This window comes from Chlorocebus sabaeus, chromosome 28 (assembly GCF_047675955.1).
Source record: "Chlorocebus sabaeus isolate Y175 chromosome 28, mChlSab1.0.hap1, whole genome shotgun sequence".
NCBI classification, from domain to species: domain Eukaryota; kingdom Metazoa; phylum Chordata; class Mammalia; order Primates; family Cercopithecidae; genus Chlorocebus; species Chlorocebus sabaeus.
The window spans coordinates 7,963,685-7,979,060 of NC_132931.1; the positions used below are offsets into that span (position 1 = coordinate 7,963,685).

At 54.6% G+C, this 15,376-nt stretch overlaps 1 protein-coding gene across 4 annotated transcripts in view; it reads right to left on the reverse strand.

Annotated features, from left to right (window-relative positions):
• Positions 1 to 15,376, reverse strand: part of GTF2IRD1 (GTF2I repeat domain containing 1) — a 145,492-nt gene that overhangs the window by 70,602 nt on the left and 59,514 nt on the right. For all 4 annotated transcript variants that reach the window (XM_073012681.1, XM_073012680.1, XM_073012678.1 and 1 more), the window contains exons 3-8: positions 14,287 to 14,428; positions 11,507 to 11,662; positions 8,784 to 8,967; positions 7,416 to 7,726; positions 5,845 to 5,934; positions 2,986 to 3,069 (exon numbers count right to left, since the gene is read on the reverse strand). In XM_073012681.1, coding sequence (XP_072868782.1) covers positions 2,986 to 3,069; positions 5,845 to 5,934; positions 7,416 to 7,726; positions 8,784 to 8,967; positions 11,507 to 11,662; positions 14,287 to 14,428 — 967 coding nt within the window. The remainder of the gene's footprint in view (positions 1 to 2,985; positions 3,070 to 5,844; positions 5,935 to 7,415; positions 7,727 to 8,783; positions 8,968 to 11,506; positions 11,663 to 14,286; positions 14,429 to 15,376) is intronic.

Sequence of the window (15,376 nt, forward strand, 5' to 3'; positions counted from 1 at the left end):
TCACTCTTGCCTCCTCGTGTGACCATGGATGGGGCCTGGACACACTGTCCTCCCTCCAGGCTCCCATATCTCCCGGTTGTTCCTCAGGCCCCTCCCTGCCCTAGCCCTGCTTCTCTGGCCATACCATGCTTTGTCTGTGTTCCTGTAAGTGCCAGCCCAGAACTGAACCTCCCTCCAGCCCTGCCTGGGCCCTCCCTCGGGTGCCTCTGACATTGTTTTCCTGTTGACGCAGCGGCCCAGGTCTGCGTTGGTGGCTTTGGCATCCAGATCCCACTGAGAAGTCACACTTAGCTCATTGTCAAATTAAACCCTCGAAATTTCAACAGCTGGCAAGGCATCTCTCCCCACACCCCTCCACCTCCCACATCAGCAGCCACCCCCAGCCCCAGCCCTTGAACGACTGGTCCTTTGAGTGCCTGTGAATTCGTCTCAGTCCGGTTCATCTGGTTTATCGGGGCCTGTCTTTTCAGCAGCAGGGAGATTCAGTGGACAGAAGGCCGAACTCAAACCCTGCTATTGCCCCTTGGGAAGGGGCTGCCTTCCTGCAGTGCCACCTTACACCATCCTCGGCCCCTCACCTGGTCCCAGCATCTTCCCAGAGGACATGTCCTCGAGGCTTCCTGAAGCCTAACGTTTCCCCCAATTCTTATGTTTCTGTTTCTTCCCCCCCTGCACCACCCGCACTGGCCCAATTCACCCAGATTTGGTGGCTGATAGAGCTGGGAGCAGGGGTTGCTCACCCACAGTCTGTAGGATACCTTGGGCTGCCAGACCCTGTCCCCACCATCCGGGGGGTCCCCAGTACTCCTGGGCAGGTGCCTTCTCCCCTGCGCAGCTCCCCAGAGGGAGCTCTGGCTTTATGGGGAACAAGGTCTTGACCACTCCACACCCAACACTCTTTGGATGCGACTCAGGAACTGACGTTTGGAAAAGGCTTGGCATTTTGGAAAGTCCAGGGCGTGGGACAGGCCAGAACACTGGCCTGGGCAGAACCCTCCCAAGGCAGGCAGAGCCGGCTCCTCCCTGGTTCCCCTCCCCCAACCTCCACCTGGCTCACACCTGCCTGGGGCGGGGAGAGACTCAGGGGCAGGTGCAGACAGCTCTGAGGAGTGAGGAGGCCTGGCTGGGCGAGCGTGGCCACATCAAAGGCAGCCGGCTATCCCAGGTTCCTCATGAAGGCCTCCAGAGTCTTGCTCAGCCCCATCCCAATGTGGAAGGCCCAGCCCACATGCAGAGGCTGCCCCAGCCATGGTCACAGGGCACCTCGTCCATGAAGCCACCCTTGACTTCCCAGCCTATTGAGACTGTTTCTTCCTTGGAATTATCCTCCCTTCTTTTTTTTTTTTTTCTTTTTAAATTCTTTTCTTAATGATTTTTTTTTTTTTTTTTTTTTTTTGAGAGAAAGCCTCACTGTCACCCAGGCTAGATGGAGTGCAGTGGCGTGATCTTGGCTCACTGCAACCTCTGCCTCCCATGTTCAAGTGATTCTCCTGCCTCAGCCTCCCAAAGTAGCTAGGACTACAGGTGCACGCCACCATGCCACACCCGGTTAATTTTTGTGTTTTTGTAGAGACGGGGTTTCGCCATGTTGTCCAGGCTGGTCTCGAACTCCTGAGCTCAAGTGATTCACCCGCCTCAGCCTCCCCAAGTGCTGGGATGACAGGCGTGAGCCACAGCGCCTACCACTTGCGTTTTCTTTCCAGAGTGCGGTGGGCTGACATCTGCTATGAGCCTGACTGTCCTGGGTGCTAGGGACAAAGAGAGGGGTTGGGTGCAGTCCTGGCCCTCAGGGAGACAGTGGCAGGCAAGGGGTATCAAGTTCCCAAGGTGTCACAGAGAGGGAACCATCAGGGTACCCAGGCCTACCTGGCCCAGGCTGGGGACCCAAAGGCTTCCTGGAGGAGGTGACTCCCAAGACAAAGAACAATTAGGAATTTGTCCCTAAGATGTGAAAAGGCGGTGCCAGGCAGAGGGCACAGCACAGGTAAAGGCTGGGAGGCAGGAAATGGTGTGTTACTGTTGGGAACTGGCACATGAGGCCAACACAGATTTTTCTGGGCCTTATGGATACTTCCCCTGATGGGCAATCTGTTATGTTTGGTTTTTTTTTGTAGAGATAGGGTCTCACTCTGTCGCCCAGGCTGGAGTGCAGGGGTACAATCATAGCTCACTATAGCCTCAACCTTCTGGGCTCAAGCAATCCTCCCACCTCAGCCTGCAAGTAGCTAAGACCCCAGGTGTGTGGTTAATCTTCTAATTTTTATTTTTTATTTATTTATATTTTTTGAGACAGAGTCTCACTCCGTCACCAGGCTGAAGTGCAGTGCCACGATCTTGGCTCACTGCACCAGGTTCCAGTGATTCTCATGCCTCAGGATCTGAGTAACTGGGATTACAGGCGTGTTTTACCACACCCAGTTCATTTTTGTATTTTTAGTAGAGACAGGGTTCCAGTATGTTGGCCAGGCTGGCCTCGAACTCCTGACCTCAGGTGATCCGCCCGCCTCTGCCTCCCAAAGTGCTGGGATTACAGGCATGAGCCACTGCGCCCAGCCTGGTTTAAAATATATTTTTTTGTAGAGACGGGAGGTCTCACTATGTTGGTCAGGCTGGTCTTGAACCCCCGGCCTCTGGTGATCCTCCCACCACGGCCTCCCAAAGCGCTGGGATGACAGGCATGAGCCACTGCGCCCAGCCCCCAGATGGGCAATCTCTGCCCCCAACGTGCCCCGCTCCCCACTGCTGAGCCCAGGTCTGGGGCTTTGCCATCAGTTCCGCCCCCTGAAGAATCTGGAAGGGAAATATTGACACAACCACCCCCTACCCAGACAGGAGGAGCCCGCGACGGATGACATTAGTGTTGCCGGCGCGCGGGAGCCAGCATATGGCTCCCGCTGCCGTGTTGGGGAACACGAGTGATTGCCACGTAATGAGATGCTCAACACGGCTGCTGGGGCCACACGGCGGGCCGCGCCGCCCACTCACCATATCTGCTGTTAAACAGGATCTGCACACACTCCCGGAGCGTGTTGATGTCCTCGGTTTCCTTTATGAAGGCGTCCCACTTCTCTATCAAAACACAGGAGGCACAAGTGAGCAGGGCCCCACGGGACAGTCACATGCCCCCCACCGGCCATGACCACCAGACTTTCACCCCCAGAGACCCCGAGGCCGGCCCCAGCCCCCAGTCCTTCCACCCTCTCCCACTTCGGACCATACACGAATTCAGGGTGCTCTGATGGTTCCCCATCTGCCCGTTCCTGCCCTAACATTTGTCTCTGGCCTCTCCCACAGGCTCAGCCTGTCTATCCTGAGCCCATCCTGCCCCAGACATACAGGAGGCTGGAAAAGCAGTCCCTTCAGCAGAAAAAGAGGTCAAGTTTTATTTTCTTTCTTTCTTTTTTTTTTTTTAAGATAGTGTCTTATTCTCTCACCCAGGCTAGAATGCAGTGGCATGATCTCAGCTCACTGCAACCTCCACTTCCCGGGTTCAAGTGATTCTCCTGCCTCAGCCTCCCGAGTAGCTGGGACTACAGATGTGTGCCACCACACCTGGCTAATTTTTGTATTTTTAGTAGAGACGGGGTTTCACCATGTTGGCCAGGCTGGTCTCAAACTCCTGACCTCAGGTGATCTGCCTGCTTCGGCCTCCCAAAGTGCTGGGATTACAGGTGTGAGCCACTGTGCCTGGCCTGAGATCAAGTATTTTATTTTTTAATTTAAATGTTTTTTAAAAAAATAGAGACAGGGTCTCACTCTGTTGCCCAGTCTGGTGTGCAGTGGTGCAGTCAGAGCTCACTGTAGCCTTGAACTCCTGGGCTCACGTGATCCTCCTGCCTCGGCCTCCCAAGCAGCTGGGATGATGACAGGTATGAGTCACCACTCCTGGCTGTGTTTTTTCTTTTTTTCTTTTTTACAGATGGGGTCTCACTCTGTTGCCCAGGAGTGCAGTGGTGTGATCATAGCTCACAGCAGCCTCCAACTCTTGGACTCCAGCAATCCTCCAACTTCAGCCTCCTGAGTAGCTGAGACTACAGGTGCCCACCACCATGTCTGGCTAAGGGCTGAGTCTTGATCTTGAGAATCTAACCCTTGTACCTCCTACATCTGAGGTCTCACTCAGCACTGGCCTCGTTGGCTTCCCCCAAACTCTCAGCTCTGCTGGCCTCTCTCTCAAAACCTCTGTCTTGATTGAATAATAACAAGTGATCATTGGTTCATTTGTAATCAGTAAAAGTAACAACTTTAATTTGTTAAGTGCTTATCTGTGCTAAGTACTTTTGTATATATAATAATCTCCTATTTAATTCCTTATGACAAGTTTTAAACAGAGATATTATTCCCATTTTGCAGATAGGAAAACTGAGGCTCAAAGAAGCTGAGTATCTTGCTTGCGACAACCCAGTGAGATTCTATCCCAGCTTGTGCCCCAGCCCACAGGCCTGTCATGATGCTGTTCCATCTGGACATTCACGTCTCCTCCCTGCCAGGGCTGGACCTTGTTTGGGGCAGTGGCAGATTGGGTTGTGGATGGCTTGGTGGGCGGGGGAGCCTCCATTCTGATCCCAGGGGACTGGGTTTTCTTTCTTTCTTAAAATTTTGTAGACGTGGGGTCTCACTAGGTTGCCCAGCCTGGTCTAGAACTTCTGGCCTCAAGCCATCCTCCCCCTTAGCCTCCCAAAGCACTGGGATTACAGGTGTGAGCCACCGCACCCGGCCTAGGACTGGGTTTTCTTACAGAACCTCTTCCTGGAGGTGAGGCTGAGACCCACACAGAGCAAAACTGCTGGCAAGTCCTACTACACTCCTTCTTGGTATAACTGAATCCCACACTTTGCTATACTCAGGACTTCCGTGTGATCTTTTTTTTAAATTTTATTCAATATATTGCTTCCTTTAAAAGGTGGAGTTTAATTCCTCTCCCACGGAGGGTAGGCTGGATCATGTTTCTGGCTTCTAACAGATAGAACATGACAGCAATTTCTAAGGATGGGTCATAAAAGCCATGTGGCTTCCTCGTTCCTCTCTTTTGGATCAAGAACTCTGGAGGAAACCGGCGGCCATGTTGTGAGGATGCTCAAGCAGCCCCGTCAAGGCTAGCCCACATGGTGGGGAACTGAGGCCTCCTACCAACAGCTGTGTGAATGAGCTCAGAAGCATCTCTTCCTGCCCCAGTTGAGCTCTTGGATGACAGCAACCCCAGGTGTCAAGCAACCCCAGCCAACATCTTGACTGCATCCTCATGAGAGACCGTGACCCAGCACTGCCCAGCTCAGCCAGTCCTGAATTCCCAACCCCCAGAAACTGTGAGGTAATAAACACTTGATGTTTTAAGCTCCGTTTTGGGGTTATTTTATTTTTTGTTGTAACTTTTTTTTAGAGATAGGGTCTAACTGTTGCCCAGGCTGGAGTGCAGTGGTGTGATCATAGCTCACTGCAGCCTCCAACTCTTGGGCTCAAGTGATCCTCCCACCACAGCCTCCCAAGTAGCTGGGACTTCAGAGGATAGGCACCACCACATCCGGCTAATTTTTCTTATTTGTTGCAGAGACAGCATTTCGCTCTATTGCCCAGCTGGTCTCAAACTCCTGGCCTCAAGCAACCCTCCTGCCTCAGCCTCCCAAAGTGCTGGGATTACAGGTATGAGCCACCATGCCTAGTCTGGGGCAGTTTATCACACAGCAGTAGATAACTATTACATCCCAGTTTCCTTGCAGTCCCTTGAGCAGAGCTGTTCCTCCTTTCTCTCACAAAGACCCAGGAGACATATATCGATTTCAATGAGCACCACCTCCAACCCCAGATTTCCACTCAGGCCTGGGTGCTGCATGGGCACCGTCCTACCTGACTTGTCATGGACGATGGAGAAGAGAATGCGCTTGGAGGCATGGACGTTCTGGATGAGAGGCCCACCAGGCCCGGTGGGCTTCTGTCCTGGACAAGGGAGAGAAGGAAATGGGTTCCAGGTGGGCCCCAAGAGGGTTCCCCAGATCTGGCCCCAGTGTATAGGCCCTGGCTCTGGGGTAATAGCCTCATCTGCCAGGGAGACCCCAGAACTGATTCCTGTGATCACAGACTCAAGGCAAGGTCCCTGACCAGAGGCCTAAGACAGTCTGTACCAGAATCTGCTAGCCAAAAGCCAGATTAACAAGAAAGGGATGTGGGAGGTCACCTTTTCCAGGTAAGAACACTTGTTTTATGTGTATAAGCTCGAAGCCCTGGTCAGCCCACATATTTGGGCTTTTTCCCCCCTTATAATACTACTACTACTACTACTAATAATAATAATGAGTATATATAACTTATAAGCACCTACTACAGGCCAAACACTGGACCCAGACCCAAGTGCTTTGTTTGTTTGTTTTTTTTTAGGTAGAGATAGGATCTTGCTATGTTACCCGGGCTGGTCTTGAACTCCTGGGCTCAAGCAATCCTTCCACCTCAGCCTCCCAAAGAGCTGGAATTACAGGTACACCTGGCCAGACCCAGTGCTTTAATACAGCAACTCTCAAACTTGAGCACATTGGAACCACTTGGCAGAGTTGTCCAAAAAGACTACTGGGTCCCATCCCCAGAGCTTCAGATTCAACAGGACTGCAGTAGGACCTGAGAATATGCATTTCTAACCCTCTCTCAGGAGATGCTACTGCCACCGATCTGTCCTTTAATCATGATAACACTTCTGGGAAGCAGGTAATGCTAGCATTCCCATTTTGTAGAGGAAGAAACGGAGGCTCAGAGATAGATTTGCCCCAGGATGCATAGCCACTAAGTAGACAAGCCAGGATATGAATCCAGATGCTTCTCTCGCCTGCAACTGTTCCTTTTGTCCTGTCCACCGCAGGACCTACTTCCAGGACCTACTTCCCCAGTGCCCTTAATCAGGCTGGGTATGCAGTGGGTGCTCACTGAATTGGAGCGAGTCCTCACTGAATGCATGGGGATGACTAGTATGCTAACTTCCTTTATAGCACGTGATGTGGATCTCCCACTTTTGACACCTGAAATATCGCTGGTTCTTTTTTTTTTTTTTTTTTTTTTTTTTTGAGACAGAGTTGTGCTGTCACCCAGGCTGGAGTGCAGAGGTATGCAATCATAGCTCAACGCAGCCTCAAATTCCTGGGCTCAGTTGATCCTCCTGCCTCAGACTCCTGAGTAGCTGGGACCCAGGGAGTCCTTGCAGGTGTCTCAGTCCAAGGCCAAGGACACCATTCACAGATGGCTGAGCAGAGACCCAAGGTCCAAGGGGGTACATCAGCTAGGACACCATCTATCCAGTCCCACCCCCATGCCCAGACATGGCTCCTTCCAACCTAAGAGGGCCCAGGCATCCTGACCTGCCCTGGGAGGATGTCCCATGCATGAGTGACCTCTGTCCCACCCCCTAGACTTGGAGATCCCAGCAGCAATGTTACCACAACAGTCGGAGAAGTCTTGGGCACCAGTGGACTTGGGCTCTGGCATGGGCCGGCTCAGGCCCAGGTCGCTGGGGGCAAGGGGGCAGGAAGGTGCTTCCTGCTTGAGCTCTCGGATGGCGTGGTTGGGGAGCGCCGTGCTGTACAGGAAGCTGGCCATGGAGGAGGAGGTGGCGGTGGGGGGCAGGTCCTGGGGTGGCACCTTGGGGGCCTGGCCATGCAGGCCACAGTCCCGTGACCCCTTGGGTATCAGGGAGACACCATTCAGCTCCACCAGGGCCTTCGAGTCCCGCCCGCCATCCTCAAGTGGCCTGAGTAAAGGAGAGGACACATGGACAGCTTTGTACATCTGTTTCACACGTTGCAGCTCTTCCCCCGCAACCCTGCATCCCCACACTCAGAACATAGCAGCCCCGTAAGAGGGCAGGACAGGAGCTGCCCTTCCACTTTACAAGTGGGGATGCAGGCTCAGAGGTGGGAATGGTGTGTCCAGGGCCACAAAGCTAGGCTACTGGAGGACCTGGGCCCTGCCCCTCTGCTCCAATCCACTGATCAGATCCTGCCAGGTGCAATTGATTGCCTCCCGTCTCCTGCTGCTCCCCTCCCCTTCCCTGCCTCTGCATTGCCTGGGGCGCCTAGCTGAGATGGGCTCAACCTTAAGCCCTCAGGCTGCCTTCCTGGCTCTCCCGACAATTGGTACTGCCTCAGACCAGCCTCAACAACCTAATCTCCCCTGGGTCCCTAATTAACCCCAGATAACCTGAGCAAGCACAGGACATGGTTCTCCCACTTCTGACACCTAAAATGCCACATTTTTAAAATTTTTTTAAGAGACAGGGTCTTGCTTTGTTGCCCATGCTGGAGTGCAGTGATGCAATCACAGCTCACTGCATCCTCAAACTCCTGGGCTCAAGCAATCCTCCTGCCTCAGCCTCCTGAACAGCTGAGATGACAGGTGTGTACCACCATGCCTGGGTAATTTTTTTTTTTTTTTTGGCAGAGACAGGGTCTTGGTATGTTGCCCAGGCTGGTCTCAAACTCCTGGCCTCAAGTGATCCTCTCACCTCAGCCTCCCAAAGTGCTGAGATTACAGGTGTGAGCTACTGCACCCGATCACGTTGGTGCTATTTTGTCCCAAGTCATGTCTCTTCCAGTCTCTCTGCAATGCAACTTCCCTGGGAAGACTTCAAGGCTTAATGACCCAGCTCAGATCCTGTTCTATGACTTTGCTTTCACTTCACCTCCACCATCAGACTGGGAGCTTTCACCACCAGGGTCCCCCATGGGCATCTCAAGTCCCTTCCCCTCTGGCTAAGTGGCCTCCAGCCCCCAGCCCTGGCCCAGCTCCAGGCCAGCTGCCTCACTCACCTCTTGAGCTTGAAGCGGATGCGGTGGCTATGTTCCAGGATGGCCATGAGGGCCTTGGGGTCATACTCAGCCGGCCTCCGAAAGGCCAGGCCCTCCGGCAGCCCCTGCACAGCCAGCAGCCCTGGCTCCCTGAGCAGCCTCTCGTAGGGCAGCGGCACCACGCTGGCCCTTCCCAGGGCCTCACCTGTAGGGGGAATCCAGGAGAGGGGCCTGGTATGAGAGGGCAGCCAGGCTGGAGTCGGGGCCACTGTGCCCCAGAGTGGGGGCAGTGTTGAGTGGCTCCCCTTGGTGTGGGGTTCCCATGGACCCCTCATAACTGCAGACTTTGTGCAGAATAACTGCCTGCAGGCTGGGGGTGGATGCTGTGGACAAGGCCCCCTTGTCTGCATCTGGGGGGCTGGGGCTCCCCTACCGAGGGGGGATCCTTGCTGTCCTCCCCAGCCAAGCACCTCTCCATTTGGGCACCTGACTGGAAGGGAAACCGGGAACTACAAGGGCCCAGAGGACAGAGCAGAGAGAGACAATCCGGTGGGAGAAAAGAGGGCAGAAGAGACAGAGAAGCGGGCACTTGCATGAGCCAGACTGCAAGGAAGAAGCTGTAAGGGCCGGGCACGGTGGCTCATGCCTGTCATCTCAGCATTTTGGGAGGCTAAGGCAGGAGGATCACTTGAGGCCAGGAGTTTGAGACCAGCCTGGCCAACATGAGGAAACCCCGTCCCTACTAAAAATACAAAAATTAGTCAGGCATGGTGGTGGGCATCTGTAATCCCAGCTGCTTGGGAGGCTGAGGTAGGAGAATCGCTTGAACCCAGGAGGAGGGTTGTAGGGAGCCGAGATCATGCCACTGCACTCCAGCCTGGGTGACAGAACAAGAATCCATCTCAAAAAAAAAAAAAAAAAGAAAAGAAAAAGAAGAAAAAGGTGTAGGGAGGAAGGGAGAGAGACCGAGAGAAGGGAGAGAAAGCAAGAAGAAGAGGAAGTGGAGAGGGAGCAAAAATAGGGGATTCAGAAAAAGACAAGAGAGGCTGGCCATGGTGGCTCATGCCTGTAATCCCATCACTTTGGGAGGCCAAGGCAGGTGGATCACTTGAGATCAGGAGTTTGAGACCAGCCTGGCCAACATGGTGAAACCCTGTCTCTACTAAAAATACAAAAATTAGCTGGGTGTGGTGGCAGGCGCCTGTAGTCCCAGCCACTCAGGAGGCTGAGGCAGGAGAATCGCTTGAACCCAGGAGGCAGAGGTTGCAGTGAGCCGAGATCGCGCCACTGCACTCCAGCCTGGGCAACAGAGCGAAACTTCATCTCAAAACAACAATAAAAGAAAAAGATGGGAGAGAGGAGGAAGAGACAGACTGAGAAGACACAGGAACAAAGATGGGGGTTGGGGGGCACAGATGAGGGGAAGCAGGCTGGGGACTGAGGACTGGGCACTGGGATGTCTGTTGTCACCTCCATGCTGCAGCCCCCACCCGGAGCCAGAAGGAGGCCCATAGCCTCCTTGAATTCTGCCCAAAGTGGAAAGGGGGGCCAGGGCAAGGTGGACAGGGGTGCGGGGGGCTCTGTGCATAGGCCCTGCAGCTGGCAAAAGTGTCAACAGGGGTGGAGTCAACCATGCGTGGCAAGTCCCCCATCCCAGGGTGGCCAGCGTGACCGCCCAGGGCCTCTGAGTACCCCTCTTCCTGACATAAGAACACCAGGAGTTTCCTCGCAGACCTTTGCTCCATAAAACCAAAGGCCACAGTAGGAGAAGGGATAAAGCCAAATCAGAAATGAATGAGGTGGGACCCTGAGGGTCAAAGGGACCTGCCCAAGGTTTCCCAGGGCGTGTGAAGGCCACCACTGGGGCCCTGAGGCCCTCTGCAACCTGACGCTTCCCAACGGAGGTCAGTTCTCCTCTCCCAGCAGGAAAGACGTGGCTGAGCAATCAGCCTTCACTTAGTCATTCAACAAACATTCTCCGAGTACCTGCTGTTGCTGGGCTCTGAACTGCAGGCTGGAGACAGCTAGAAAGGGCAGACATAGCCCCTGACCCTGGAGAGCTCCTGGGCTGGTGAGGGGACAGGGCACTGTGGGTGCCAAGAGAGGGGCCTAAACCCACTGTGGGGGCTTCCAGGAGCAGAGCCTCAGTGACACGCGGATGTCCGCCAGACAGAGGAGGGGAAAGGCAGTCTCAAAAGATGCAACAGCGCGAAGGCCAGAGCATGTGAAAGGAACCAGCGAGTGCTGGAGAACAGGAAGTGGTTCTGTAGGGAGGTCAGTAGGGCCCTGTCACCTAGTGGGAGAAGAAGGTGTAGAGGGGATGAGGATGGGTGTGTGGGCCCCTGTGCCACGCTCAGGGCCGACGGGGAGCCCCCGAAGGGCGTGGAGGCAAGAGCTTCATTCATGGTCAGACTTGTGTTTGAGAAGATGCCCTTGGTGGCAGGGCAGGTGTGGGGAGGCAGGGAGACCGTGGCAAGCCTGGGGCTATTTCTAGGTGAGAGGTGGCATGACTTGAGCCAGGGCAGGGACAGTGGGGATGGAGGTTTGGGAAAACGGCTGGAGTAGAACGTCTGTGTCTGGGAATGTAGAGATGAGGAAGGGCTAGGGTACCCAGTACCTCCATGCCTTGGGGTCCGGCTTTGCCCACGGCCCGTAGTGGGAGAGGAGGGGGCCTCCTCTGCTGGGTGGGGACCCAGGCTCCCACCCTCCCTGGGGCCCCCAAATGGAATGAGGAAGGATCTTACTATAAAGAACATCAAACACCTCCTCTACCATCTTCCGCAGAAGGTACACATCTGAGCCGTGTTCCAGGGAGGACCGAGGGAGGCTCCGGCCGCTGCCCTCACCCCGCTGCACCTTCTTGGGGTGCTCTGCCTCCGGATCCTTCCACGGGGGCCCTCCTGTGGGACACAGAGCACAGGAGGCCACAGTGAACACCCGTCTCACCACCCGGCCTTCGAGCTGGGATGTCTCTGCCCTGTGCTGAGCCGTGGAGACTGGCACACAATGTGATACACAAGTGAATGAATGAATGAAGAATGAATGAGTGAGCAAGCCCTATCCCAACCACCCCACTGAGGGCCAGGGCTGGTCATCTCAGAGTTCCCATTGCCTGGCCCAGGGCTGGGCCTCACCCCTGTCACCTCTAATTTGCTGTGTGACCTTGGGTAAGTCCCTGCTCTCTCTGAGCCTCCATCTGTGCATGCTCGTGGGAGGCCAGTTATTCCAGCTCAGAAGTGAGGTTCGATGAACATTCCATCTGTCTCTTTCTCTCTCTCTCTCTCTTTCTCTCTTTCCCTCCCTCCCTCCCTCCCTCTCTCTCTCTCTCTCTTTCTTTTTTTTGACAGAGGCCACTCTGTCGCCCAGGCTGGAGTGCAGTGGCACAATCTCGGCTCACTACAACCTCCACCTCCGGGGTTTAAGTGATTCCCCTGCCTCAGTCTCCTGAGTAGCTGGGATTACAGGTGCCCACCACCATGTCCAACTAATTTTTATATTTTTAATAGATATGGGATCTCATCATGTTGGCCAGGCTGGTCTCGAACTCCTGACCTCAGGTGATCCGCCCGCCTTGTTCCCCCAAAGTGCTGGGATTACAGGCGTGAGCCACCGTGCCTGGCCTCATCCATGCCTTTCTGTGCCCTGGCAGCAACACCGTCTTGACCAATCTATGCCCCCGTTTTCTGCTCTGCCGAAGGAAGAAACAATGGGCACCCCCCAACCCCTGCTCCGAGGAGGCTGTGGGTTGCAAACAGCAGGTTCATGCCAGGCTGGGCCAGAGTGGGGACCAGAGAGTGTTGGTAGATCCTTCGGGAATGTTCTAGAAGCTGCATTGGAAAGGAGATGAGAGGAGGGGCCCGCGGCCCCCTCCCAGCTTGGAGCCTGTTCTCCTCTGGGATCTGCGGAGCTTGAAATAAACCAGCCGAGTTCCTGGTGCTATAAATAGCGGCTCTGCCTGGCTCTAGAAGCCAGGTGCACCGCCTCAGGCTCTGGGAGGCTGGGGTGCCACAGGACCTGCTGCTGTCCACTCTACCCGGCCCAGTCCCCCATTCTGGCCCTGGGGAAGGTCTAGGCTCTGAAGGCTGAGTGGGGTAGGCGACTGGCTGGGGACGCAGCTGCACCCCAGTAATGATAGGCCTAGCGCTGGGGGATGCCCTTCCCTGAAACAGCTGATCTTAGGGGTGTGATGCGAATACTAATAATAGCAACAACAGCTGGTGTCTATTGAGTGTGAACCCAGTGCCAGACACTGTCCTAAGTGCTTGCTGGGTACAAATTCGTTTAACCCTCAGACCCACCCGTTCTCCCCTTTCACGGACGAGTGGGTTGAGGCACAGTAGTTGTGGACCCAGGTGGCCCGTTCTCTTAACCTCATGCTATACCATAGTTCTTTTGAGATGGGGTCTCACTGTCACCCAGGCTGTTGTGCAGTGGTGCCATCGTAGCTCACTGCAGCCTTAAACTCCCAGGCTCAAGTGTTCCTCCTGCCTCAGCCTCCCAAAGTGCTGGGATTACAGGCCTAAGCCACAGTGCCTGGTCCCATCCATGGCTTTCTTTACTGGGACTACAGGTGTGCACCATCAAGCCTGGTTAATTTTTAAATTTTTTGTAGAGACAGGGGTCTTGCTATGTTGCCCAGGCTGGTCTCCAACTTCTGGGCTCAAGTGATCCTCCCATTTCAGCCTCCTGAAGTGCTAGGACTACAGACATGAGCCACTGCACCTGGCCTAAGATGTTAACTGTCACTACAGCAATGACAGTGCCTGCCTCCTCAGGTTGATGTCAGGGTAGGTGAGTTAGCATCAGAAAGGATGCCATGCACAGCAGGCGATCAATAAATCTTATTGTAACATGGCCAGGCGCGGCGGCTCACATCTGTAATCCCAGCAGTTTGGGAGACTGAGGTGGGTGGGTCACTTGAGGTCAGGAGTTCGAGACCAGCCTGACCAACATGGTGAAACCCCATCTCTACTAAAAATACAAAATTAGTCGGGCGTGGTGGTGGGTGCCTATAATCCCAGCTACTTAGGAAGCTGAGACAGGAGAATCACTTGAACCCGGGAAGCAGAGGTTGCAGTGAGCCAAAATTGTGCCACTGCACTCCAGCCTAGGTGACAGAGCGAGACTCTGTCTCATTAAAAAAAAAAAAAAAAAAAAAATTGTGTTGGAATAAGTGCATTTGGTCCTTGTGCTCAGAAATACATACTGAAGAGGAAGAACTGAGCAGCAACCTTGGGCCTTGGTGTCCCCATCTGGAAAAGGCAGATGGAAGTGGCTGGCTCTGGCCTACCCTGGGGTTCACCCAGCCAGTCTCTGTCAACTCAGGGGCTGCGGAATGATTCCCACAAAAACCACGGCTGCCTCAATAACACTACATCGGGAATCTCAGACAACCTCGCTTGTTAGGTTCATCCCCCCCGACACCGCCACCCTGGCTGGACAGGGCTGGGGACCCAGAGACGGGCCAGAGCTCCTGCCCTCGAGGCATGGCGGGCCCGGCCCTCCGGAGCCCTGGGGTACTCACGGCAGAACCTGAGGAAATCTGACTGTAGCTCCTTCCGGGCATTCAGGAACATTCTCCCCTTCTCCGTGCCCACCACGAAGGCGCTCTCATCGTGCACGGCGACACAGGCCACCTCGGCGTTCAGTTTGGACAGCGCTGAGCACTGTGGGAAGAGCAGGGTGTGTGAGTGGAAGGGCTCCCCACTCCAAACACCTCTAGTACCCACTTCGGGAGTGGGATGTGAGCTCCCAGCTGCCTGAGACCTCAGCAGCAGCTGCAGGGACAGACGGTCCCTCTACTGTTCTTGGTCTCAGATTCTGTAGTGTGACTGAATGAATGGCCCTCCAGGGATTGGCGATGGGGGGCTGGAGGAGGACAAGTGTCCTCTGCTCCTCCCTCCAAGGTCCTCCTCCTTGGGGTAAGCCCACCTTAGCCCAGGCCCCAGGGACAATGCCGTGCTGCGTTCTCTTGGCCCCTCTCAAATCCTGGATGAGGAGGGGGTGGGAAGAACGGCAGGAAAGGTGGGGATTGGACAGACTGGGGCTGTATTCTCACCTCGGCCGTTTCTGCTGTGGGACTTGAGCCAGTCATGTCCCTCCTCTGGGCTCCAGTTTCTACATCTGTTTTGTTTTGCTGTTTTGAGACATAGTCTCACTCTGTCGCCCAGGCTGGAGTGCAGTGGCGCAGTCTTGGTTCACTGCAACCTCTGCCTCCCAGGTTCAAGCGATTCTCCTGCCTCAGCCTGCAGAGTAGCTGGGACTACAGGAGCCCGCCACCATGCCTCACTAATTTTTGTATCATAAGGAGAGATGGGGTTTCACCATGTTGGCCAGGCTGGTCTCAAACTCCTGACCTCAGGTGATGTGCCCATCTCAGCCTCCCAAAGTGCTGGGATTACAGGCGTGAGCCACTGTGCCTGGCCAGTTTCCACGTCTGTAGAATTGGGGAGAAGCAGCCCAGTTCCACAGTGCCACTGGGCTTGGGTATGGGGATTCAATGGTTGGGGGAAAAGATCTCTAAACTGGGACATCCTATATGGGTAAACACGGAGCTGGCTATCCTCATGGCCTCACAGTCGAGGTCTGCAGCCCCATAGCACAGAGGCCTTAAT